Source organism: Cyprinus carpio, chromosome B20 (genome assembly GCF_018340385.1).
Source record: "Cyprinus carpio isolate SPL01 chromosome B20, ASM1834038v1, whole genome shotgun sequence".
Lineage (NCBI taxonomy): Eukaryota > Metazoa > Chordata > Actinopteri > Cypriniformes > Cyprinidae > Cyprinus > Cyprinus carpio.
Window position 1 is genome coordinate 3,143,314 of NC_056616.1, and position 24,808 is coordinate 3,168,121.

The window sequence follows — 24,808 nt, forward strand, 5'->3', positions numbered from 1 at the left end:
TATTTTTAATGTAGATGCTGTCTTTATGTGACAGAAAGCCAAGATGTAACAAATATTTTCATTATCAGCATTTACAGCACTAACATGTAACTTTGAATAATAGCTTTTCTCCAGATCTGTGCATTGCTGAATAGAACAGACTTATGATTGGTAGTTCCCTAGGATTTCAGGTTTTATTGCTTTGTTAATTTGCCAAGTATAGGTTGTCACAATCCTGAACACAATCCATGACTTGAAAATGATGATGATAATGCAAGGACACATCATTTTGATCAAAAGTGACAGTAAATACATTTCTAATGTTACAAAATATTTCTATCTCAAATAAATGCTGTTCTTTTGAACTTTCTATTCATCTGTGAATCCTGAAAAATAAAATGCATCACGGTTTCCACAAAAATATTGTGCAGCACAACTGTGTCCAACATTGATAATAATCAGAAATGTTTTTTGTTGAGCAGATGATCATATTATTATGATTATTTCTGAAGATCATGTGACACTGAAGACTGGAGTAATGATGCTGAAAATACAGCTGCACATCACAGAAATAAATTACAGTTTAACACATTCACAGAGAAAACCATATATTCAATATTTGACAATTTTACTGCATTTTCGATCAAGTAAATTCAGCCTTGGTCAGCAGAAGAGAATTCTTTCAGAAACTTTTTAGAAATCTGAACTAACAGCAGGATTTAAAGAGATGTGAAGTCTATAGGATCATTAATACAATCAGACTCCTCTGCGTGTTTGATGCGTTCCTCTGGGTGAGCAGCTAATTGCCCTGTGCTCGTTACATGCTTTAGCTAAACTCCCGGGCTGATGGGCAGTCGCAGCACATCTGTCCTTCACAGATGCTGTGGGCTGATGGCTGGATCACGGAGCTTGTCTTTCATCAGCTGTCCTGCTGGGCTTCACAAAGCTAACAACTCTCAGGGTTTAAATAGCCCACACCATGTGCAAACATCACTAATTACAGCAACTTCCCACATGAGTAATTTGGTGAGCTAATACTGGCAGCACTAATGACAGACAGCTGATATCGGTTCGGCCTGTGGCCCTCAGTTTACTACATGGCTCCTTTAAAACATTCAGAGGAAATTTAAGAAGAATGAACTGAATCTGTGGAAAGAGAAGTTTTATTTGCAAGTGGTGATTTAGGGCCTGATTTACAAAAGGAATTATGTAGATCAGACAATGGGACAAACACAAAATCTGTGCTGAATACTAGTGATGCATCTAATCATTTGGCAGAAATGAACATGACAATGACAATATCAATTTCTCGTAATGATCTCCTTGCTGATGGTCTTGTAGTCTATGCTGTTTTCAGTTGATGCATGATCAAAACTTCATTAAATAGCAATCAAAATAAGCTTTGTGCTTTGTTACTTGAAACAAATATGAAACAGCTTTTAAACTGTCAATTTTATAACAAAAATCAAACAATAAATGTGGTTTGTCGCGCTGATCACTGTTTCTCTTCCTCTATTACTAGTTATAGCAGCAAATAAACATGAATGAACATCAGAAGGTGTTGAAAGAAACACACAACCTACTGAAATGAATCTTCTCTCATGTAATCACTAAAATCGCAGAAAGACGTCAATAAATCAGCTCATGAACAACGTCACGCAACGTCACATTTACCCTCAGGAAAGACATCCAATGACCATAAACTCAATAGTTGACTAGAAAAAAATAACTACAAAGGAGCATTTTGATAAATATATGCACTATATTACATATTTATTATATTTTTACTTAACCAGTTGTCTTAAGTAATTAATGCATGTTTAAATAAATCTGTGTCGAAAGCAAATGTTTACTAGAGCCATCCTTTAATAAACTCGGAGTAGAAACATAATCATGTCATTATAAAATGTATTTAAAAAAACTGCCTTAGGTACATTTTAAATATTTACACACAACTAATAGTTTTGAGTGTTGATTATTAAATACATTTTAAACATTAAGGCATTGGCATCACCACTACAGTGAATATTAAACACCAATTTTGGCATAAACATGTAAATTACATTCAATAAAATGATTGTCAATAAAAAATAAAAATAAAAAACTAACTGATTGAAACACTTAATTTAAATAATTAGGTTCATTCTGATGTTATTCATCAGAATATCTCTTCTTCCATCCCTGAGAATGTGAAATTTTTCTTGCAGACGTTTAGTCAACTAGATGACTACAGCACAATGAAACCAGCGAGTTGTGCTATTTGAAAACGGAAGAGAAAAAGGGTCCCCTCTTTTTCTCACATTCCTTTGCTTTTAAATTAGAGATGCACCGATTGCAATTTTCTTGGCCGATTCCGAATTTTTTGTAAGCGTGACCTGCCGATACCGATTTTTGCAGATTCCGATTTTCTTTCTAAAAATCTCTACTGTTTAATGCAAAAAACTATTTACATAATAAAAAATTATTATACATTACAGTTCCCCCAATCTGGACAAAGTTACAGATGTTCTCTCACTTAATCAACTCTCAAAATAAAGTGATCTGTGACTAGAAAAGAGGTAGAAATAACAATTAACCGAAAAGGAGTTGCTGTACTGTTTAACAAAATAGTGTCATTTTTTCACTGACCTGTTGTTACATTTCAAATGAAATCAGAATCAACAAACTCTTTCATCTTTCCACTGCAGGAAACACAGAAGCTGCATCTGAAGTGGCATTAGATGTATTTGCAGACTGTTTGAAGAAGCAGAGGTGCCATAAACTAATCTAAACTGCAAAATTTTGAATGCATAAAGAATTTTGTAAGATTAATGTTTTAAATATTTTTAAACACACAAATAAGAAATGTTGGGAAAAATGCAATGATAGTTTTAAATATGACACCAAACCAGTAGGTGGCGGCAAATGACGGTTTGAATGAGTGAGTCATAAAGTCCTTCATTAAACTGACTCATTCAGAAACAAGGCAAGTGACTACTGTCTTTATGAATGTGTCACTGAATCACTGGATTCATTCAGTAACGAAACACCGCTGTGTTGCTCGGAGACACAAAACAGTTCTGCTGTGGCTTTGATTGGAACTATTTTCATCAGCGAAATATAAGTTACTTAATTTTAAATTCTTGTTTATTGAACTACTGTATAAAATCACATTGCAATAGTGTTGAAACATTTTGGTCGTGCAATGTTGCATTCCAAAATCATACATTATAATTATATTTATTTTCCGGTCCCTGGCCGGTCGATCCATGCATCTCTATTTTAAATAGCTTGTAAAAGCATGGTGCACATTTTACTTTCGCTTTCAAATTAGCGGCTCTTCGGCGTAAAGCAATTGTTTATTTTTAGCTAGTTTGAGATCTTTTCCTTGCTTTACATAGCTTTTAAATAGCTTAAAATTTACTTTAAATTTTACTTTCAGTTTCGAACTAGCGGAAATTTGGTGTCAATTCAAGCAGCAACAAAATACAACTTCAAACTCAACTTGGTCTGTAAATTTGTCTGTCTCGCCTCACTCTCCCCACGTGATGAATGAAATCTGATCTGGGATTGATTGTGCATTGAGCAGCCGCATTCAGGGTTTGACCGGCTGAATAAAAGAGTTTAGAAGGGCATGCTAGCACTAAATGAAGCCTTGATCAGATGAGCATGTTTAGAGTGTCACATTATGAATTCATGAAGCTTTCACAGGCTGCCATGTGCTGCTTAAATGAAAGCAACAGTAGAGTCACTCACCTCTTTCTCGGGGTACAGCAGGTCAAACAGCTTCATGACGGGCAGGAAGTCAGCCAGAGCGTTCTTCTGAATACTTCCTGAGATGAACTGCAGGAGCACCCACATCAGGTGATCCCTGCCTTTGATCAAACCCCGACCGGCCAGCTGTTCACAAGAGGAAGAAACACAGAGACAATGAAACACAGCAGAAGTGTATTTCACATGCGTGTGTCTGAGTATGTGTGTGTGGCCCCGTCCCAAACGGTGCACTCTGTGTGGAGAATCGGTCAATCTAGTTTATGTCTGCACTTGTCCATGAAAGCAAAAGGTGGGCCATTGGTAATTTTATGATTCAATGTGACGATTAACAAAGCTTGCACTGGTGGTCACAATAACACATGAGACCCGTAATCACACATTACAACGCATGGAGATGAGGATGGTGTGAAATGTGAATTTAATATACACTTCTTCCTCTTACTCTTCAATGAAAGTCAACCGAACTTAACTAAACCCTCATTTGCACGTGATTATTAAAACCTGCACTTCTAGGTGCGTCCAGCACCATTTGATGTTCTTAACATCAAAGACCAACATATATTCTGCATGTTACAACCAGTTTTCATATGCAAAACGGAGAATGAGAGGATAGATTACCACTGAGTAACTACTTAACCTGTTAACTCACAGGTTAACATCTTTTTTTTTCATCGTCCTTTTTTTTCACATTTTTATTAATTATAACATCAAATTAGATATCATTGGAAAGCCTAAACACTGAAAATTCATCACGTTAAAACCATTTTGCAATCAGATATTGCATTACCATAGAATTACTTCAAATTCTTTTGGTGGACAAATTTTAATACATATTTATAATTATCTTAAAAATGCAAATATTGTTGGAAAGGTCTGTATCTTAAAGTTCCATATTTGGTGACTATTTTGTAAAAGTAGTAATATTTTTAATGAAATACATGAAAATTGCATTTAAAATATTCAGTTGCGCTTGGGTGTCACCTGGTGGCTATTTTTGGTACAGTGCCTAAATTTTTGTGATTAAAGGCTTTATACAAGTATATGGAGTTTGTACAATACATTGATATTTTAGTGAATGATAAGGAATGAGGTAATACGGTTTATATCGATTCAATAGTTTGATACAAGCACATCTAAAAAATAGCAGAGGACACAGAGTGAGCTGCTGTGGGGAAAGTTTAGTTAGTTCTTAACACGAGACTAGCTTTATATTAAGACATTGGTCTCAAACTCAGTTCCTGGAGGGCCAGAGCTCTGCACAGTTTAGCTCCAACCCTAATCAAACACACCGGATCCAGCTGATCACAAGAAACTTTCAAGCAGGTGTGATTTGGAGCTAAACTCAGAGCTGTGGTCCTCCAGGAATTGAGTTTGAGACCACTGTAACTATAAGATATAGTCCACACGTATTGAAAACGGTGTGCCCCGTCAAATGCTGACAGATACAGTACAGACCAAAAGTTTGGAAACATTACTATTTTTAATGTTTTTGAAAGAAGTCTCTTCTGCTCATCAAGCCTGCATTTATTTGATCAAAAATACAGAAAAAACAGTAATATTGTGAAATATTATTACAACTTAAAATAATAGTTTTCTATTTGAATATACTTTATAAAAAAATAATTTATTCGTGTGATGCAAAGCTGAATTTTCAGCATCATTACTCCAGCCTTCAGTGTCACATGTAACATCCAGTCTATCACATGATCATTTAGAAATCATTCTAATATTCTGATTTATTATGAGTGTTGGAAACAGTTCTGCTGTCTAATATATTTGATGAAGAAAAGGTTAAAAAGAACTGCATTTATTCAAAAAAAATAATAAATTCTAATAATATATATTCTAATAATATATTTTATTTACTATCACTTTTTATCAATTTAACACATCCTTGCTGAATAAAAGTATTGATTTTATTAAAAAAAAGAAAGAAAAAAAAATTACTGACCCCAAATTATTGACTAGTAGTGTAAATTGTTATTACAAAATATTTAAATTTTAAAAACATAGATTATTTTTTTTTTATTATACATCAAAGTATTCTAAAAAAGTATCACATGTTCTGAAAAAATATTAAGCAGCAGAACTGTTTCCAACTTTGATAATAAATCATCATATTAGAATGATTTCTAAAGGATCATGTGGTAATGATCCTAAAAATTCAGCTTTACATCACAGAAATAAATGGTAATTTAAAGTAAAATAAATTTAAAAACAATTATTTTAAATTGTAATAATATATCACAATATTACATTTTTTTCTGTATTTTTGATCAAATAAATGCAGGCTTGATGAGCAGAAGAAACTTCTTTCAAAAACATTAAAAATAGTAATGTTTCCAAACTTTTGGTCTGTACTGTACATGTGCTGCTGTTTAATGAGTTTGAGATGTGCTGTTTTAACATATTTCACAGGTGTATTCTTCATCTGTAAATATTAGAAAGTCATGGAAATATTTACATTTTGCTGTCAGGAGTGCATCAGGAGCCTTCTCCATGCGATTCTCCACAAAACTTCACAGACTTCAGTGAACAAGCTTTGCATGCATGCGCGCCAAACAGATTCTGACTAAAACATACAGTTAACTAAAACATTAGTTCTACATAAGCAGAATTTTAACCCTGCAAGTAAGTATTTTATGATAGCAGTAACTGTTAAGTGACTATTGCAATGGGGTCTGTGCTTTTGTTTTTTGTTTTCTCATTTTTAGTCGAGTGTTATTTCTGTTTTTACTGTAACGTCATGTCACTGAAGTGTGTGAATGCACCGTCTGGAACAGGGATCCCCCCCCACTGCACCTTCTGATGTAGCGACAGCACCATGTGAGGGAAGCTAGCGAACTGGAACAGAACGAAGAAGATGAGCTGGCTGGAGAGGTGCTGCCACAGGAGCTGACTGGTGCCGCCGTCGTCGAACTGCTCCTCCGTCTCGGACCGCTCCATGGCGTACACCACCAGATCCACCAGCTGGTCCTCCAGAACCGGACACCTCTGCTTGTGCTGCAGGAGGGCAGATCAGTGCACAGAAGGGCACTCTTACACAGACCACAACCACTGCAAACACACCAGTGACTGCGCCTGTGAAACACTTCATACACCACCCTCTCATCTGGAGACATCACTCTTCAGTTCACTGCATACAAGCTGGACAGCTGTACTTTAGTACACTAGCAGACCTATTACTATCATGTTCTGGTGTTTAGGAATCAGAACCTATCAGACTTCCTCCTCATTACTTCAACAGGCCAGGCCAAGATGATGAGCACTGAACAAGCATCGCTGATATATGAAAGGAGCCAGGAGTGTGCGAGTGCATTTTGGGTTTTCATACAAACATTTCAGATATTTTATTATATGATATGATTAATACCATGTTTATAGATATGATGGTTTCATTATAAACATGGTGATTATCTCTAAGATGGAGACCCAACATAATATATGATATTTACCGTCTGATTCCAATCATGTCATGTCAACAAACGGAAGTGTCAACCATATATTAATCATCATGTTAATAACTGTGCCTTTCGCCCCAACAGCAGGGGCACTGTTTACCCCAAATACCATATTCTTTCATTATTGAAAATCATTAAGAAAACCACTGTCTCAAAATATATTCAATAATTTCAGAGATTCTCATTTGATACTTAAATCTACAACGTTTTAAAAAACATCAAATATTAGATCAAATTAGCACAGAATCAACTTTGCGCTGTCAAGGATCAGACAAATTTGCATGTGCATCTTGAAAAGCGAATGCTTTGGAAAGTGCTACGCCAGATTTTTCTGCCATCCGGTGGTTTTGAAGAAATTATTCTTAATATGATATATTTTATAATATAATATTCTTTAGCCCCGTTTGAAACCCTACTATTAACTTGGTTTTGACATGAAATCCAGCACTTTCATTGACAGGTGATTTGAGTAGTTTAATTCTAATCAATACGTTTTTGGAATGTTATTATTTATTATTTATTCACTTTTTAACGCCATGCCAGCATCAAGGCTGTTTTTATGGCGATCTGAGAATAAATTACACAAGCTACACAATTAACAAAGTTATGAAAATCATTTCAAATCTACATTAGACAAAAATGCTAATATACATTCAGGAGATAACCTCTGAATAAAACGGTTGTCTATTTACATTAAAAAGGGTACAATCTAATAAAACATGAACATTTTTGTTTGGAAAGTAAGGCATGATGGTGGTTCTTCACCTTTTAATAAATATCCATTAATAAAAACAACTTGGTCATACCTAGATTTAAATTGAGTAAAAAATACTTTTAATAATTGTTTTTATTTGATTTATTTTATTTAGATTTTGTCATACCTAGATTTAAAATGAGTAAAAAATAATTTTTGAGTTTGTATTTGTTTTGTATTGATTGAAAGGAATGTGACACTCAGAAATATTCAGGTTGCAGTTATATCTGCTTTCTCGTTACCAGAAAAACCCATATGATCTGGAACTGTTGCGTAAACAGTCTGCTTTGGCCAAAATATTTATAATTATGAGATGATCAGTCTTTACATTTTTGTTTTTTGAATGAGGAGGAAGTTTATAGTTCTGAAACGTACTGTACGTTCTCATGATTAAACTCATTTATTCAAGGAGGTCAAAGAAGCACTGATTTCTCAGAGTGTGATTCACTGTGTTTGAGTTACTCTGTCTATTGCATCTTTTCAAACATCATTTCAGTTCATAGGTCTTCTATTCAGTGTTTTTACTCCTGATGTCTAACCAGATACAATACGATTTCTGACCAAATTTGCCTGTAGTAATTGATTACAGCTACATAAGCAGCTATAATCTTACTCAGGGATGGTTACAGGCAGTCTGCACATGATCAACATGAGCTGTTGTATTCACTGAACACACAGAGCATATCCAACACGGCCTCACGATGGTCACAGGAGATGGCCAAACACAAATGGGACACGCCTCAGAGCAAAACACACCCATGAAAGCATGACATGAAGATGCTCACAGAAGCCCTGATCGCAAGGAGAGCTGCAGCATATGGTCAGAGTCAGATCAGTGTTTGTGTGGCTGATTCTCAGGACAGTGCCGCCCCCTGCTGCTCAAGGGTCAGGAGGGAGACAGGTGCACGTGATACGCTGCAGCTTCCCCTGTAAGGTGGCATGCAGGGATGATCTCTCAGCGATGCTGGGCCGCTGGGTGTGTCTACACATAGACATACAGTCGGTTTATGTTTAAAGAGCCCATGAAATGCAGGAAGCCAAAACCAGGATAGGAGGATTTTAGCACTTTTGGTTACATCGTCCTGAAGTCAGCGGGGGGGTTTTAAATGGGTTTTTGGTTAAAAGACTCAAACACGGTCTGTGGTTAAAGCAGCGGTTCTCAATTCCAGTCCTCGTGCCCCCCTGCTCTGCACATTTTGTATGTTTCTCTTATCGCTTCAGACGTTTGTTCTATTCAAACGTAAGTGCCCTGAGAAGTGGACATCACTGGATATTCCGCCATGATTCCAGTTCGGAGCGAACGTATATGTTCCATTCAAAGTGCATTGAAGTGTGCGAGATGTGAATTTAAATTGTATTTATTTACAGAGGTATATAATGTCACACACAGCGCAAACCCGTGAATGAATGTTCCAAAGTGAAGTAAACTTTAACAGATTTCCCCTTCTCATGGAGTAGGGAGCAGTGAACACTGTGTAGGGACCATGTCAATGGGAACACAGTTCATGCATGGAGCTCACTTCTAACGAGCTGATTATCTGAATCAGGTGTGTTAACAAAGAGAGACATAACAAATGTGCAGAGCAGGGGGTCGCGAGGACTGGAATTGAGAACCGCTGGGTTAAAGGAAGAGTTCATCCAAAGATAAAGATTTGCTGAAAACTTACTCAACCAATCCAACAAGACAGTAACGCCTCTATGATCGATTTGTTTACAAACACGCAGCTTTTGTCTTCTCCAGATGTGAACAGATGGACTGGAGTGCTGTGGATTACTTGTGGATTATTGTGATGTTTTTATCAGCTGTTTGGACTCTCATTCTGACGGCACCCATTCACAAACTCATCTTCATCTGGGATGATCAAAGGGTGAGCACGTTTTCATTTTTGGGTGAACTATTTCTTTGAAACTAGCTCAAGATATTTTATTCCAAGACAAAAGACATTAGTAATATCCACTTGTGATTTTATTTAAAGCTTTTACTTTAAGTTACTAACAAGTGTCTAAATGGGACTACGGTCAGAGACATTAAACGGTAAACTCACTAGTTGTTTTCACAGCCTCACTGTCTTTATAATCACACTAAAATGTGGGGAAATGTTCTTAAATAAAAACTGAAAGAGTGGTCGGTATCTTAATGATAGTGATGTTGAAGTCATGTGACCATGGTTTAGTTTGTTTATAGACTACATTTAGCTCTTTACTTCTACCAAATATATTAAGGTTTCAAAATTCATAAAAGTTGTGTTGATGTGTGAAGATGATCTAAACATGTAAGAACCATAAACTTGTTATTGGACATAGAGCTTATTTCCTGCAATAATCCATAAGCCAATGGAAAACTCTATTGGGTTTCTGTCAATAGAACCAGAGTGAAGCTGCAGCACTCTATTGAGTCGCTCATTCGCTCTGTTGTTGGGGGGGGGGGGGGGTTCAAACAGTGAATAGACTTAAAGGGATAGTTCACCCAAAAATGAAAATTCTGTCATTAATTTCTCACCCTCATGTCATTCCAAACCCATAAGACTTCTTCTTCAGGAACACAAATTAAGATATTCTTGATGAAATCCGAGAGCTCTCTGACCCTGCATAGACAGATACCCCGATCAAGGTCCATAAACATAGTAAGGACATCGTTAAGGCAGTCCATGTGACATCAGGGGTTCAACCGTAATATTAAGAAGCTACGAGAACACTCAAAGAAAGCAAAAATAATGACTTAGTCAACAGTTGCTTCTCTTCCGGGTCAGAATTTGATGTGTGTTCACAACAGTACCATGACACATTTAATTTGTCAATGTTTAGGGGTAGATGAGCTCAGAATGAATAGACGTTAGATTTACAGACACAAGGCACTCGTTAGATTTCATGGGGTCTTTACAAGCACACGGCACAACAAACTGACTCACAGTTTAACAGCACCAGCTCCCGTACAGTCGACATGTGCAGTATTTTCATTTTCCCAATCAAATGCATCCATGTTTACTGAACAGAGATAACAGTGAGGTGCGTTTGTGCTTAAGGAGCGGTGTTTCCCTGTATGTGGGAGTGAAGCATCTGCACACAACACCCAGAGAGAGCCATCAACACCAACAGAACACACACACACACACACACACACAGCATGCTCCGATCAGGGCTTGAAATTAACAGATTGTCTTCATTCTCAGGTACGCTTTATCATCCCTGAAAGAGGGACAGATGTGTGTGTGTGGCCCTTCCTGAACAGCTACACCATGACTTACAGGACAGTGTCTGTGATTCCAGCATGGATTAATATAGGTGCAAGTTAAAGGGATTTCTCTGTTATCATTTACTCCCCCTCATGTCATTCTTAAAAATATCATTTTTCTGTTACACAGAAGAAAGTTGCATGGGTTTGAATGACTCTAGGGGAATAGTTGACGACAGAAGGATCATTTGTGGGTGAATAATCTATTTAATTTGGGTATGTTTATTATTTAGTCAAATCACACTCATTAAAATATTAGTTTGTCATTTCTCATCTATTCATGGGAGATTAAGGGTCAGTCTCAGGAAAAAGCACCATGTGTGTCCAAATGACCTTCTACTGATATAATTACCAACTTTATTGAACATCACTCAATTAATTACCATACTTTTTTGTGAAGCGTAAATGAAAAACATTGCTTGTGTTTTTATGTGAATATCAGTTTCACAATATCAGAATATCAAATATTTTCCTATGCAGATTATAATGTAACATTTTATCCTTTAAAACATCATAAAATGTTTTGGCCACAATGGTTCAAACTCAAGTATCTCTGTCTCTATCGGTCTTTCGTGAGATTTACACATCATATCTATAGGCTTAACAGTTAAAAAATGATTATGTAAAAGGAACACATATAGTCCTTGGAACAGAGCATAAGAATAATGACTGTAATAATGTGTCGTGTTTACAAGTTAAGCTCTTATTAGAAATGTTTACACTAATGTTCAACCCCCAGACATGAATGGGTTAATAATTATTAATGCGCTGAATCGCTATGTCTTAATCGTTATGTGTGTTATTTATTACAAGGTACTTCCAGAAACTTACAAACGCATAAATAATATCATATTAATACTACCAGAATTTGCTATTATCTACTGTGAATGATATGAATCTCAGGTTTATTGTGATGGTGTTAGTCTGAGGGATTAGTTAGTGCTGTTAACACATGTGTGTCCCTGGAGAACAAAACCAGTCTTAAGTCGCTGGAGTTTATTTGTAGCAATAGCCAAAAACACATTGTATGGGTCAAAATTATTGATTTTTCTTTTATGGCAAAAATCATTAGGATATTAAGTAAAGATCCATGAAGATGTTCCATGAAGATATTTTGTAAATTTCCTTCTGTAAATATATTAAAACTTATTTTTTGATTGGTAATATGCATTGCTAAGAGCTTCATTTGGACAACTTTAAAGATGATTTTCTCAATATTTAGATGATTTTGCTCCCTCAGATTCCAGATTTTCAAATAGTTGTATCTCAGACAAATATTGTCCTCCTAACAAACCATACATCAATGGAGAGATCATTTATTCAGCTTTCAGATAGAGTATAAATCTCAATTTCGAAAAATTGAGCCTTAAGACTGGTTTTGTGGTCCAGGGTCACATATATTGGGTTGGTTTAAAAAATAGTTTAAAAATCAACCACTGAAAAAACAAACAAACAAACAAACTACGGGACAATAGGTTTTATTATCCACCAATGTCTATGGTGCAAAAGAGCCTGGTACTTTGGACCTGAGGTGAGAAAATATGTTTTCTTGTAAATAATAATAACTTTTCTAAGTAATAATAAACACTGAAACATTTTAGCTTTAATGGCACTGTTTCCTGTGAATGACCCACATACTATAACAGTTTAGAGGACTTTTCTGATCTAAAATGTCATTGAAAAGAAACAGAGAAGTCGGATTAAACAATCTAAAAGAATGTTTTTTTTTTTTTTTTTTTTTTATATGTATATAAAAGGTTTAATTTAGCGAAAGAGGGAAAGCAGTTTGTCTGAAAGTGCAGAAGACTGGTGTGGAAAGGCTGATGAATAGCTCGCAGCAGTCAGTAATTTCAAGCCCTACATTTGTTTTCTGGTTTCACTGGAGTTGTTCTTCATCGGTTTCAATGGTAATAAGATGGAATCGTTCAGTTTGGCTATGAGGAAGCTTCCAGAGTCTGGTTAGTCACAATACAACAGTAAGATTGTGAACATACCTGAGCAATGTTCAAGGTCTAGAGCATTGGAGGAGGAGGAGGAGGATGGGCGGGGCAAGACAGGACAGAACAAAAATAAAGGAAGAAAAAAAAGAAAACACAAATACAGTGACTAGGAGGCCAGCTCCAAGTAACCCTGTCAGTCAAGCCAAGCCACACCCCCAGAGACAGGTACGAGAGGGACAGGTGTGCGATACTCCCTACCAGACACCCCAAAGCACAGAGAGAGAGAGCAGAGCGAGAGCTGGCGGCTCATAGAGGAACTAGGCTAGTTTGGCAGGGAGTATGGTGGAGGCTGGCCAAAGACATTCACTTCCTGTGGGAGTGTGGGACTACTCAAACTACAGCACGTGATCTCTCCACCTCCGCCAGCCTCTCATCACAGAGAAGGGGATGGACATGCGAGGCAGAGGAGGGAGAGAGAGCACTGAGAGAGAGAGAGAAAGAGAGAGAGAGAGGGAGAGAGCGAGAGAGAGCGAGAGAGGGTACCTGTTTGTTGAGGCCGAGCATGTTGCACACCATGTCTCTGGAGTACGGCTGCTCCAGCACATACCTCAGCAGACCCGTCTGCGGCTCGAACAGGTCCTACAGGACACACACAGCTTTGGTTACACCTGCAGCAGTCACGTTACATTCAGATGAAAATACATGACATCTAAAGCTGCACTATATATGTGACCCTGCAGCACAGAAGCAGTCATAAGTAGCACAGGTATATTTGTAGCAATAGACAACAATACATTGTATGGGTCACAATTATACATTTTTCTTTTATGTCAAAAATCATTAGGATATTAAGTAAAGATCATGTTCTATGAAGATATTTTATAAATTTCCTACCGTAAATATATCAAAACTTAATTTTTGATTAGTAATATGCATTGCAAAGAACTTTATTTGGACAACTTTAAAGGAGATTTTCTCAATGTTTAGATTTTTTTTGCACCCTCAGATTCCAGATTTTCAGTTAGTTGCATCTCAGCCAAATATTGTCTGATCCTAACAAACCATACATCAATGCAAAGATTATTTATTCAAATTTCAGATTAGGGCTGCACGATTAATCGCACACGATTAATTGCGATTGTCATGCGCATTTATTCAGTAAAGCCAGTTCTGTGATTAGAAGTAAATCTCCATCACCTGCTTTCAGGTGGAGCAGCATTTTCTATGCAGAGCCATAGTTCTCTGACAAGCTATGCAAAATCACTTTCATAATCGCAGACGATATGATTGTAGGATTATGAAATTGACGAAATCGTTCTCGATAATGACAGCTGTTTGTGTATCTTCTCAGTGAACTGCAGCTCTGTGTAGTAAATGCTGCTCCATTTGAGAGCACGTGAAAATACCACATTTAGTATGTTTTAACTTCATAACGTCAGTCGAGTGTTTGAAATAAATCCTTCTGTGAGATAATGGGGCTTCTTAAATAGAATAATTAAGGCACACAATATTTCATTGTATTCTAAGCAGTGATAAAGGCTATGTCGATTAGCATTTCATTATAGATATACTTTATAATAAGAACTCAGAAAAAAACTTATATTGCCGTAGTCGTGTGTTTATAAGTCACGTTGAATCAATGAAAGCAGTTAAATCTTCTGTTTATTCAGCTGCAGCGATGGATTTCTTCTTCGGGGCATATTTGGATTTTCAGGGTGAGAGCGCCCACTGGCCTTTGGATGGAGATTTACTGCTGATCACAGAACCGTGCTTCACTGAAAGATACGCATGACAATCACAGCTTCTGCCTAATCGCGATTTATTGCCATTGCGATTTAATTTCAATTAACTGTGCAGCCCTATTTCAGATGACCCTTATGACTGGTTTTGTGGTCCAGGGTCACATATATAAAAAAATTATATTGCAATATGACTGTGGCGAGGGGGGCGTGGTTCAGCAAAGTCTGCAGCAGGAGAGAAGGTCAGGAGACGAGCGGTGGTTAAGTGCAAAATGATGAACACCTGTGTTTGATTGCAGTAATTGGCCTGGAGAGACCGGTTAAAAGAGAGGCTGGAGAATGTGGTGGGGGAGAGAGACGGGATGGAAACTCGGGACACTGCTCTGCTTGGGGAGAGAGAACTTGAAGAACTGAATTTGTGCCTTTAACATTGTGTGAACACGCTGGAAGCGCTACTTTTGTTTTCGTTAAGTTTTTTGAGTTAGTGAATAAATTTACCCGAGTCTCCAAACGTCAACACTGGTCACTTCCTTCCCTCTTACTACGAACTTTGTTACACTGGTGCCGAAACCCAGGAAGTAAGTGATAATGCTGCTGCCATCTCCGTCATCTGGCCAGTCAACTGGCAGAGGACCAGATGGTGGCGTGCCATGGGGCTGGTGAAGCCCTGCCTTCTGTCTCTGTCTCTCTCATGGTGGTGTTGAATGGGTGTCTTGTGTCTCTGCCTTTTTTCTGGGTGAATCTCCCCCCCCGAGCGCAGCCCCGATGGCGGGGTGGGTCGGCGCAAGAGTCTGCCACACCGCGGACTCTCTCCAGGGGGGCGGGGCTGACCAGCTCGAGCGCCTCATCGGTTCACCTTCCCCTGCTCTCTCCAGGCCAATTGCTTGATCCACTTCCTGCCACTAGGGTGGCAGGGAAGTCTGGGCCGGCCTGTGGGCATTGCGGGGACCCAGGACACTTTATTGATCGGTGTCCGGTGATGGAGGTGGGGACACTAATCCAGGTCCCGGATGCCCCGCAGGCTGCCCTCAATCAAGCTGGCATGTACCAAATACCTGTGAGTATTAAGGGGAGTATGTATTGGGCTCTGGTGGATCCAGGATGTAACCAAACCTCGATCCATCAAAGCCTAATTCAGCAGGAGGCATTGGATAAAAGCTGCATGGTTCAGGTTCGGTACGTACAAGGGGATGTGGTGAAGTATCCTTTGATGCTCCAAGCCATCCAGTTTCGGGGTCAAAAGCATAAAGTGGAGGTTGCAGTTAGCCCGCACCTCAGGCATCCGCTAATTTTGGGGAACAACTGGCCAGCTTTTAGTCATTTATTGGGGTATTTGTGTGCGGATGTCTCTTGGAGAAAAGAAAAGCAGGGAGGGGAGGCGGCCATGCAGGCGTGAGAGGCGGAACCGCGACTGACCGATTCTGCGCCAGAGGAACCGACCGTTGCCGAAAGGAGCAGTCTTGCGATGAGATGCGATGAGATGCTGAAAAACACATTTGAACAAGTCTGCTCCATTGATGGGCAGCCTCTCCAGCTGGCACAGCCCCCTTCGTACCCCAATTTTGCTATTTTAAAAGATCGGTTGTATCAAGTGACGCTCAGACAAAACAAGATACAACTCAGTTGTTAGTTCCTAAAAGCCGTCGGGAAATGCTTTTCCAGGCAGCTCATTGTAATCCTATGGCAGGACATTTAAGACAGGCAGCAACTTTGAACCGTTTAATGGCCCGATTCTTTTGGCCGGGCATTCACGAGAATGTGCGCAGTGGCTTGTTGTGAATGTCAGTAAGTAAATCCCCCGGCCCCCTTAAAAGAGCCGTTGCGCCCGCTTACTCTCATGCAGGTCCCCTTCGAGAGAATGGGTATGGACCTCATCAGGGCCAGTAGAATGATCAGCATGAGGGCATCGCTTTGCATTAGTCCTCGTGGATTATGCAACGCGATACCCTGAGGCAGTGGCACTCTGCAACATTTCTACAAAAAGAATGTGGCGGAGGCCCTGTTTCGTATCATCTCCCGAGTGGGGATCCCGAAAGAGATTCTCACTGATCAAGGCACAGCATTTGTCCCATACAATACGCAAACTTTATGGATTATTGGGCGTTAAATTGGTCCGCACCAGCGTTTATCACCCACAAACAGACAGACTGGTGGAACGATTTAATCGTACGTTAAAAAACATGATTTAAAAGTTTGTTCACGAAGACGCCAAAAATTGGGATAAATGGCTGGAACCCCTCTTATTCGCTGTGCGCGAGTTCCCGCAAGCCTCCACGGGGTTTTCCCCCTTTGAGCTCGCCAGCCCTGTGGGGGTTTGGATGTCCTGAGAGAGGCTTGGGAGAAGGGAACTTCGAAGAGCAAAAACGAAATTCAGCATGTGTTGGACCTGAGAACAAAACTCCACAATTTATGGCAGCTCTCTGTAGAGAATTTGTTACAGACCCAGGACAAGTAGAGCCAGCTGTATAATCGGGGAACCAGATTACGAGATTTTACTCCAGGAGATAAAGTACTTGTATTGCTCCCAACCTCTAGCTCAAAATTACTCGCCAAGTGGCAAGGACCCTTTGAGGTCACACGGTGGGTAGGAGATTTCAATTATGAGGTAATTCAATCAGACAGGAGTGGGGCACATCAAATCTACCATCTGATCCTCCTTAAAAAAATGGAGCGAGGTGGAACCGGTGATGCTGGCGATGGCAGTAGGTGAAGAGGAAGATCTCGGGCCAGTGGTGAACACTAAAATCCAATCCCTCACTCTGGCCCCAGGGGGAGATCACCTCCCAGCTCACCGATGTAGCAAAATTGCAAACCGAGTCTGTGGACGTGTTCTCGCCCCTGCCCGGTCAAACGAATCTCATCCAGTACCATATTGAGCCATGCCACTGCCTATCTAGATGACATCATCATTTACAGTCAGGATTGGCAGCCAACGGCTAACAGCCAACCCGAAGAAGTGTGTGATTTGGCATGTGGAGGTCAGGTATCTGGTATTCCACTTGGGTCATGGACAGATGCATCCCCAAATTAATTAGACTGCGGCAATTGCCACCTGTCCGAGGCCCAAGACCAAAAAGGAGGTGAGGCAGTACCTGGGGCTGGCAGGATATTATAGATGGTTTATACCTAATTATTCAGACCTTACCAGCCCGCTGGACTAAAAAGGAGTTCCAGATCCGGTCCAGTGGACGGAGCTGTGTAAGCAGGCTGTCACCCAGGTAAAGGCTGCTCTGTGTGGCGGGCAGCTATTATACTCTCCTGACTTTTCTCTCCCCTTCTTGTTGCAGACAGACGCATCAAGCAGGGGGCTTGGAGCTGTCCTGGCCCAGAAGGTAGAGGGTGACGAGCGGCCTTGTCAGAACACTAGTCGGAAGCTCTCTAAGAGAGAGACGATGTAAAGCACCATTGAGAAGGAGTGTTTGGCAATCCGGTGGGCGGTTCTCACCCTCTGCTATTATCTTCTGGGACGGGAATTCACTCTCTGTTTGGACCACATGCCCCTGCAGTGCCTACACCGCATGAAGGATACCAACATGCGGATCACCCATTGGTATCTGGCATTACAGCTCTTTAAATTCAAGGTGATCCACAGGCCGGGTGCATGGATGGCTGTAACCGATTTTCTCTCCAGGAATGGGAAGTGGGGGCTGCAGGCCAGAGGGCTCCCCGGCCTGAGTCGGGCGGTGGGGGTATGTGGCGAGGGGGGCGTGGTTCAGTGAAGTCTGCAGCGGGAGAGAAGTTCGGGAGATGAGCGGAGAGTAAGTGGGTTAAGTGCAAAATGATGAACACCTGTGTCTGATTGCAGCAATTGGCCTGGAGAGACCGGTTAAAAGAGAGGCTTGAGAATGTGGTGGGGGAGAGAGACGGGATGGAGACTCGGACACGGCTCTGCTTGGGGAGAGAGAACTTGAAGAACTGAATTTGTGCCTGATTTCAAAGTGCAGCAGTTTATTTACTGTGGATTGAGCCGTTCTGACATGTAAATGATGAACAAAATAACATGCTCCATTCAAAAACCAGCTGTGCATATATTTGCCAACAAGCATCCAAAATAAATGCCTGATGGTTTTATCTTTAAAAAATTAAGATGTAAGTTTTAGTACTGTAATTTTACAGTTTTTCTACAATTTAATTATTTGTATTTTTTTAATAAACAACTGTTTTCAGTTTATAATAGCAGTTTATTTGCACTACATTTTGTTTAATGTTCTGATGTAATAATCACAAAAAAAAAAAAACGATAGTTGATAGTCATATTGAACGTGTCAGAAACGGTAGGAATGTGGCCTAGGAAAACTATGAGATTTACTTCATGGTTACTGAAAGAGGATTGATTGAGGTTCATGTAATGAGTACACCCACATTTAAAAACAAATATATATATATATATATATATATATATATTGAGGTATATATATATATATATATATATATATATATATGGTTCATTCTCAAAACAATTTACGCAATTTTTGTATTTTTTTAACATTGCAATATGTATTTTAGAAAAACTAAATATTAAAATGAGTTGGTTTTTCCAAACCTTGCAGTCCTACAGTCTTATAAATAAAGGTTGTTTATTGGCCTTGATTCTTCCATCAAGAATATAGATTAATAAATAATGGAATCTTCCCATTGCACCAAAGACTCTTTATAGTCAAAAAAAGTTTGTATATTATTAAAATGTTCTTCACACCAGGGATGGAAATTAGCACCCGCCACCAGCCAAATGCGGGTGATACTGTTTCACCCGGCCGGTGGACAAAAAAGTTAATTTCCATCCCTGGTGTGTGTACAACACGCAATAAAGTGTAATACCATCCGAAGCAGCTCCGTGGAGAAAGGCGGTGTAAACCGGGTTTGAAACGGCGGCGTTGTTCCCAGTACAGTGTTTGCAGCTGAAGTTAGTGCCGCTGGCGGAGTGATATATTTGTTGGTTATTTACAGTACGTTTTATAGCACTGCTGTCTGGGGGATGCATTTTATTTCCAGTCTTCAAGTACTTTTTCAGAAGTTAGCTCTGTGGCTAGTAAGTTGTTACGCGGTTCATTGTTGTTTGTAGAAACAACATTGTATCGCTACGAATGTTTGACAGCTCTGGCACGACGAGACGCATAAAAACGATGTATTAAAAACGCAGTGCGTTTGTTTGTCGACGGCATAAAAGTTTGCGAGCCGAGATTTCTTTCAGTGATACAGTGTTGAACAGGGGACTTTTCCCCATGTGTTCCCTCAACCACAAAAAAAAATAAAAAAAATAAAAAATACACCAAAAATCGCAAAAAAAGTTTCTGTGCATTAAAAAAGTTGAGTGCAGTGTATCATCCGGTTGGGCTACAGGGTTTGAGAGAATGAGCTACTTCAGCAAGAGTTGGCTGTTTCAAAACTTAGTAAGCTGCCTAGACAGGCAGCATTTTTGAGCATCACTGAAAGAGAAAATGTCAGTATTTCACTGAGACTTGAGATTAAATAAACTGCTTAAGTATTGTAGATCTTGTAGTATTAATTTTCACATGCAGTTACACATTGGCCGGTGGACAAAAAAGTTAATTTCCATCCCTGCTTCACACCAAGAAAAAAAAAAAATCATTCTTTTAGGAAGCGGTCCCAGAAAGATTCTGTGAGGAACCAGAAATATTTCTGACATGGCAACCCTGTGAAACCCCCTTGTGGAACCTTTATTTATAAGAAAATGTAATGAAAAATCATTTTCTTCATTAATCCTGTCCACTGATCAATCAATCACAGTAACCTCAGGCTCTCTGTGCTTGGATTAGTGTTATGTGGATGTAAAAATCCATGATTTTACATGATCTTAATGCTCCTATAAGTTTTCTTGTGATGTTGGACGCAGTTTTTCTGCGAGGTCAAGAGCGGTACCTTATCATAGGGCAGCATGCCCCTCAGCGGGAAGCGCAGAGTGCTCGGGTCCAGTTTCCACGAGTTACAGATAGCCCCAGAATTATTAACCACTGGCAGAAGACTGCAGCGACCTGAAACACATTCAAACATGTGACACACTGCCGCAGGGGCTCATGGGATACATCCTCCACAACAACATGAGACGAGGATGTGTGAACGCGTCTTACCGCAGATGGAGTTAATACGGGCAGTCGGTCTGAAACTATCTACAAAGTCAGATATCAGGCTGCCCAACAGCTGAAAAGAAGCACACGGTTAGGTGTCATTAACTGATGATAAATCCACACTCCTTTACATCCGGAGTCTGAAGAGCGTTACCCAGTGTGAGAGCGTGCCCTCCGGATACAGCTTCCTGATCTCCGTCACAGCGAAGTACGCCGGCAGCAGACAGGCGTTGCGGTCCAGTATGTACTCCACCACCCACACAGGAAGATTAATCCAGAGACGCAAACAGGTAAAGGTGAGAAGACTGTGCGGATCGGGGGCATGCTCTTTTAAAGATATTTGCTTTACATGCTCATTTGTAGTTACTTTAAGGTATTTTTCATTACATATATGTCCAAAACTGTAATTTTTCCACACACACACACAAAAAAAAATCATCTTGTTGTGACATTTTACACAAATCAAGATTGAATATATTTGGTCAAAATCCCACGTAATAAAAGATGAAGTGCTATGCAGACTATTTAAGACAATATTGGCTGATTAGATGGCAATGCTGAGCTAAAATACTAAATTTCTGCCCTCTCTCTCAGACCTCAAATACATAAAATAATACCCTTTTAGACATAGTTTTTGAAGTAAAGAAAAAAAAAATAGTACTATACAAAACTAATTGAAACAACCAGGGTCCAGTTGCATAAACTCAGCCACCATGTTAATCAATCCAATACAAATAAGACCAATCTGCCTTTTCATAACTGAATTTAAAAACGTATGACCAGTCTTGAGGGGGGAAAAAAACAGATGAAGCTTCAAGGTTAGTCTAAACATAAAGACAATTTCTCATTGGAATTAAGGTCACCTATTTTGAATTCAAAAAAGTAGGGCTGTGACAATAAATCGATGCAGAATTGATTCGTGAATGCATCTTGATTCTCTCTGGAATGGATTGTTAAATTGGTTTCTTATGGAGCTTAGATTTTACCAGCAGATGGCGCTCTACTCTAGTTTTCATCTGCACACTCACACACTCATGAAGAAGAGCTGAAGAGTGCTTGTGTGTTCGGCTGAGTCTGTAATTTCACCTCGGCTCAGAATGCTTTTATGATGCCGGATTAATGTAAACACAGCCCACTGTGAACACTCTTGTAATTCACTTCAACCTTTTCGAATTTTATGAATGATTATTTTAGGTTCAAGTGTGTGTAAGGATTTGGAAACAAGCGGAGCAAGGCTGTTTCTAAAGCATGCAGCGCCATCTGCTGTTCAAAACTAAGCTCAGAATCGACTCGAGAAAGAATCGCGATGCATTCAGAAAATCTCAGAATCAATGCCGAATCATTTCTCGATTCGAGATGCATCGATTTATTTTCCCAGCCCTACAAAAAAAAGTGAAAGGTGAGGAGTTTGCATCCAAGTTAATCACAAGCGGCAAACACTAGAAGCACCATCATCAGTGTGTCATGCTGTGGAGAAGCGTACTTCTCGAGCTGCGAGCAGCTGCTGGACCACAGCCGAGCTCATGAAGTTTGGGACGGTCTGAATCTTGTCCAACACGGCCTTCAGCAGATCCCTCACGCCCTGAAGAACCACAGAGAAGAGAGCGTAAAGAAAACACAGAAGAGAGCGTAAAGAGTCACACAGAAGAACCACAGAGTAAATGATAACTTGTTTTCTGCAAGTAACACTTTTATTATATTTATATATTATCTATATTTGATAAGAGATACTGACAGGTTTTAATGTCGTGCAAAATAATTATTTTTTCTTTAAAAAAAGAAAAGAAAATCTGCAACCTACTGGAAATGATACAGCCATAAAAACAACTCTTCAGGTCTGTAACTGCTTACAGGTCGGCTATACGACCAAAATATTACCACATCACAAATTAATACCTTCAACTTTCAGCAATTATAAATATATCCAGCTTTCAGTCACATAATAAACGTGACATACTATACAGCAAATATTTGTTGTTTGCATCATCACAAATGTTAAACTATACTATCAGCCAGCTCTAGACGTGGAAAATTAGGCATTTTATACAGTAACATTATGACACATTTCTGTAAAGCTCCTTTGAAACAATGTGCGTTGTGAAAAGCATTATACAAAATGACTCAAATGCCAATCTGTGAACTCATTAAAACACACTTTCACTGGAAAACTGCAGCATGCAATGCAAAACATTACCGGTTTGCAGTTTTCAGCAGATTCTAGCTCACGCTTTCAGTTAATTTCTCACCTTGTAGTCGACTCCTCCGATGATTTTGCGGATGAGTTTGAAGGTCAGAGCCCAGAGCTGAGTCCTCTCCCACTCCAGAGTGTCAGAGCTGACCAGAGCCTGACACACCATCCTGTAAAAACACCGCTACACAGTCAGAGTCACGAAGAACCGGATCAGGAACAGCGCGCTCCCTCCCTCAGGGAGGTCACTTGGATCAAGAGCGACTTCAGCTTCAGTCTGAGCTCTGCTTTCTAACTATTACTGAACAAAGAAAGTACTACTACACACAATTTGTATTAACTCTAAAATAGGGCTGGGCGATTTTTCTTATTTTATTGATTAATTCGAATATCATGTTTTGCCACTTTTTTTGTTTTTTAGAAATTGAGGAATCACGATTTTGAATATTTTGAACTTCTGTTCATCTCTTTACACTTATTTGTAGATCATAATCTATTTATTTGGAATTACACAACAGTTCTACCCTCACATTAGTCCGATCCCGGGTCATAAATGAGCAGAGCTGTCAAATTTTAGTACACTTCGATGCATGGATAACAATGTGCATCACATGACTTGTTTTAGAGTTAATACAATTTGTGTGTAGCATTACTTTCTTTTTACAGTACTAGCGATAGACTACTAGACTAGGCCTGGGACGGTATTGAATTTTTCTTACCGCGGTTGAAAAGCAATAAATTCCCGCGGTATTGCGGTAAACCGCAACCCGCAAAACACCCCCCCCCCCAACACCGTGTGATCGATGGACTTTCACTTTCGCACACACAACGGGAGGCAAACGAATATGAAGGAACAGGTTTATTTCACTTTTTTTTTTTTTTTACTTTTAGTAACATGAACATTTAGAACAGAAAGGGAATGATGTCTGAAATAAAAATTCTGCAAAACGAAATAATAGGCGAGGTTACCCTAGCCTTCATATTTTTTGGGGGCGATATATCAGATCTGATCGCAATTCACAACAGAGATCTGAAGATAGAGCATCATAAAGACAAACAAACACATTTTTATTTATCGTATTGATCAGTAATATATATTAATTTGCAGTGTTTATTTTCCATATTTTTACCTTCAGATTAGTCTACAGTCGTCGTCATCAAACAATCAACTTAAACTATAACGACTTTTGCGCGCACAGAGGCTAAGCAATTGAGCATAAGGAACACGTTTATTTAACATTTATTATTTCACATTTAGAATAAGAACATTTAGAACAGAAATTTATGTCTGAAAAAAAAGTGCTGGCAAAACGAAAGGCGCTGTGGTTTTACATCCCAGCCTTCATATTTTTGCTAGAAAAAACTAGCATGTTCACTTTGTCAGGTTTAAGGGGAGGCCCTGAAAGACGTACGACGTTACCTGCAGCACTGAACACACGTTCTGAGGGAATGCTTGTAGCGGCAAATGGTCATATATTTTCGGGCTACTTTGGAAAGCAGAGGGAATCGGACACTATTGTCCCGCCACCAACAAGAGGGTCTGCGTGGGAATCCAGGGGCTTCCTCCTGCAAATACCTTCTGATCTCTCTGTGTCTACACTAATTCTCTTGGGGGTCGTAGTAAAGATGTTTTTTTTCGTTTTTTTTTTTCCCCAAGTAAATCAGCCAGATTCAGG

At 39.3% G+C, this 24,808-nt stretch overlaps 1 protein-coding gene across 1 annotated transcript in view; it reads right to left on the reverse strand.

Moving 5' to 3' along the window:
• The window catches only part of LOC109113797 (mediator of RNA polymerase II transcription subunit 23), a 66,136-nt gene that overhangs the window by 38,012 nt on the left and 3,316 nt on the right, over positions 1-24,808 (reverse strand). Inside the window, 9 exon segments of the mRNA XM_042747297.1 lie at positions 3,715-3,858; positions 6,535-6,735; positions 13,174-13,191; positions 13,663-13,758; positions 20,739-20,851; positions 20,948-21,017; positions 21,099-21,200; positions 22,428-22,526; positions 23,191-23,302. Of these exon segments, the coding sequence (XP_042603231.1) occupies positions 3,715-3,858; positions 6,535-6,735; positions 13,174-13,191; positions 13,663-13,758; positions 20,739-20,851; positions 20,948-21,017; positions 21,099-21,200; positions 22,428-22,526; positions 23,191-23,302 (955 nt within the window).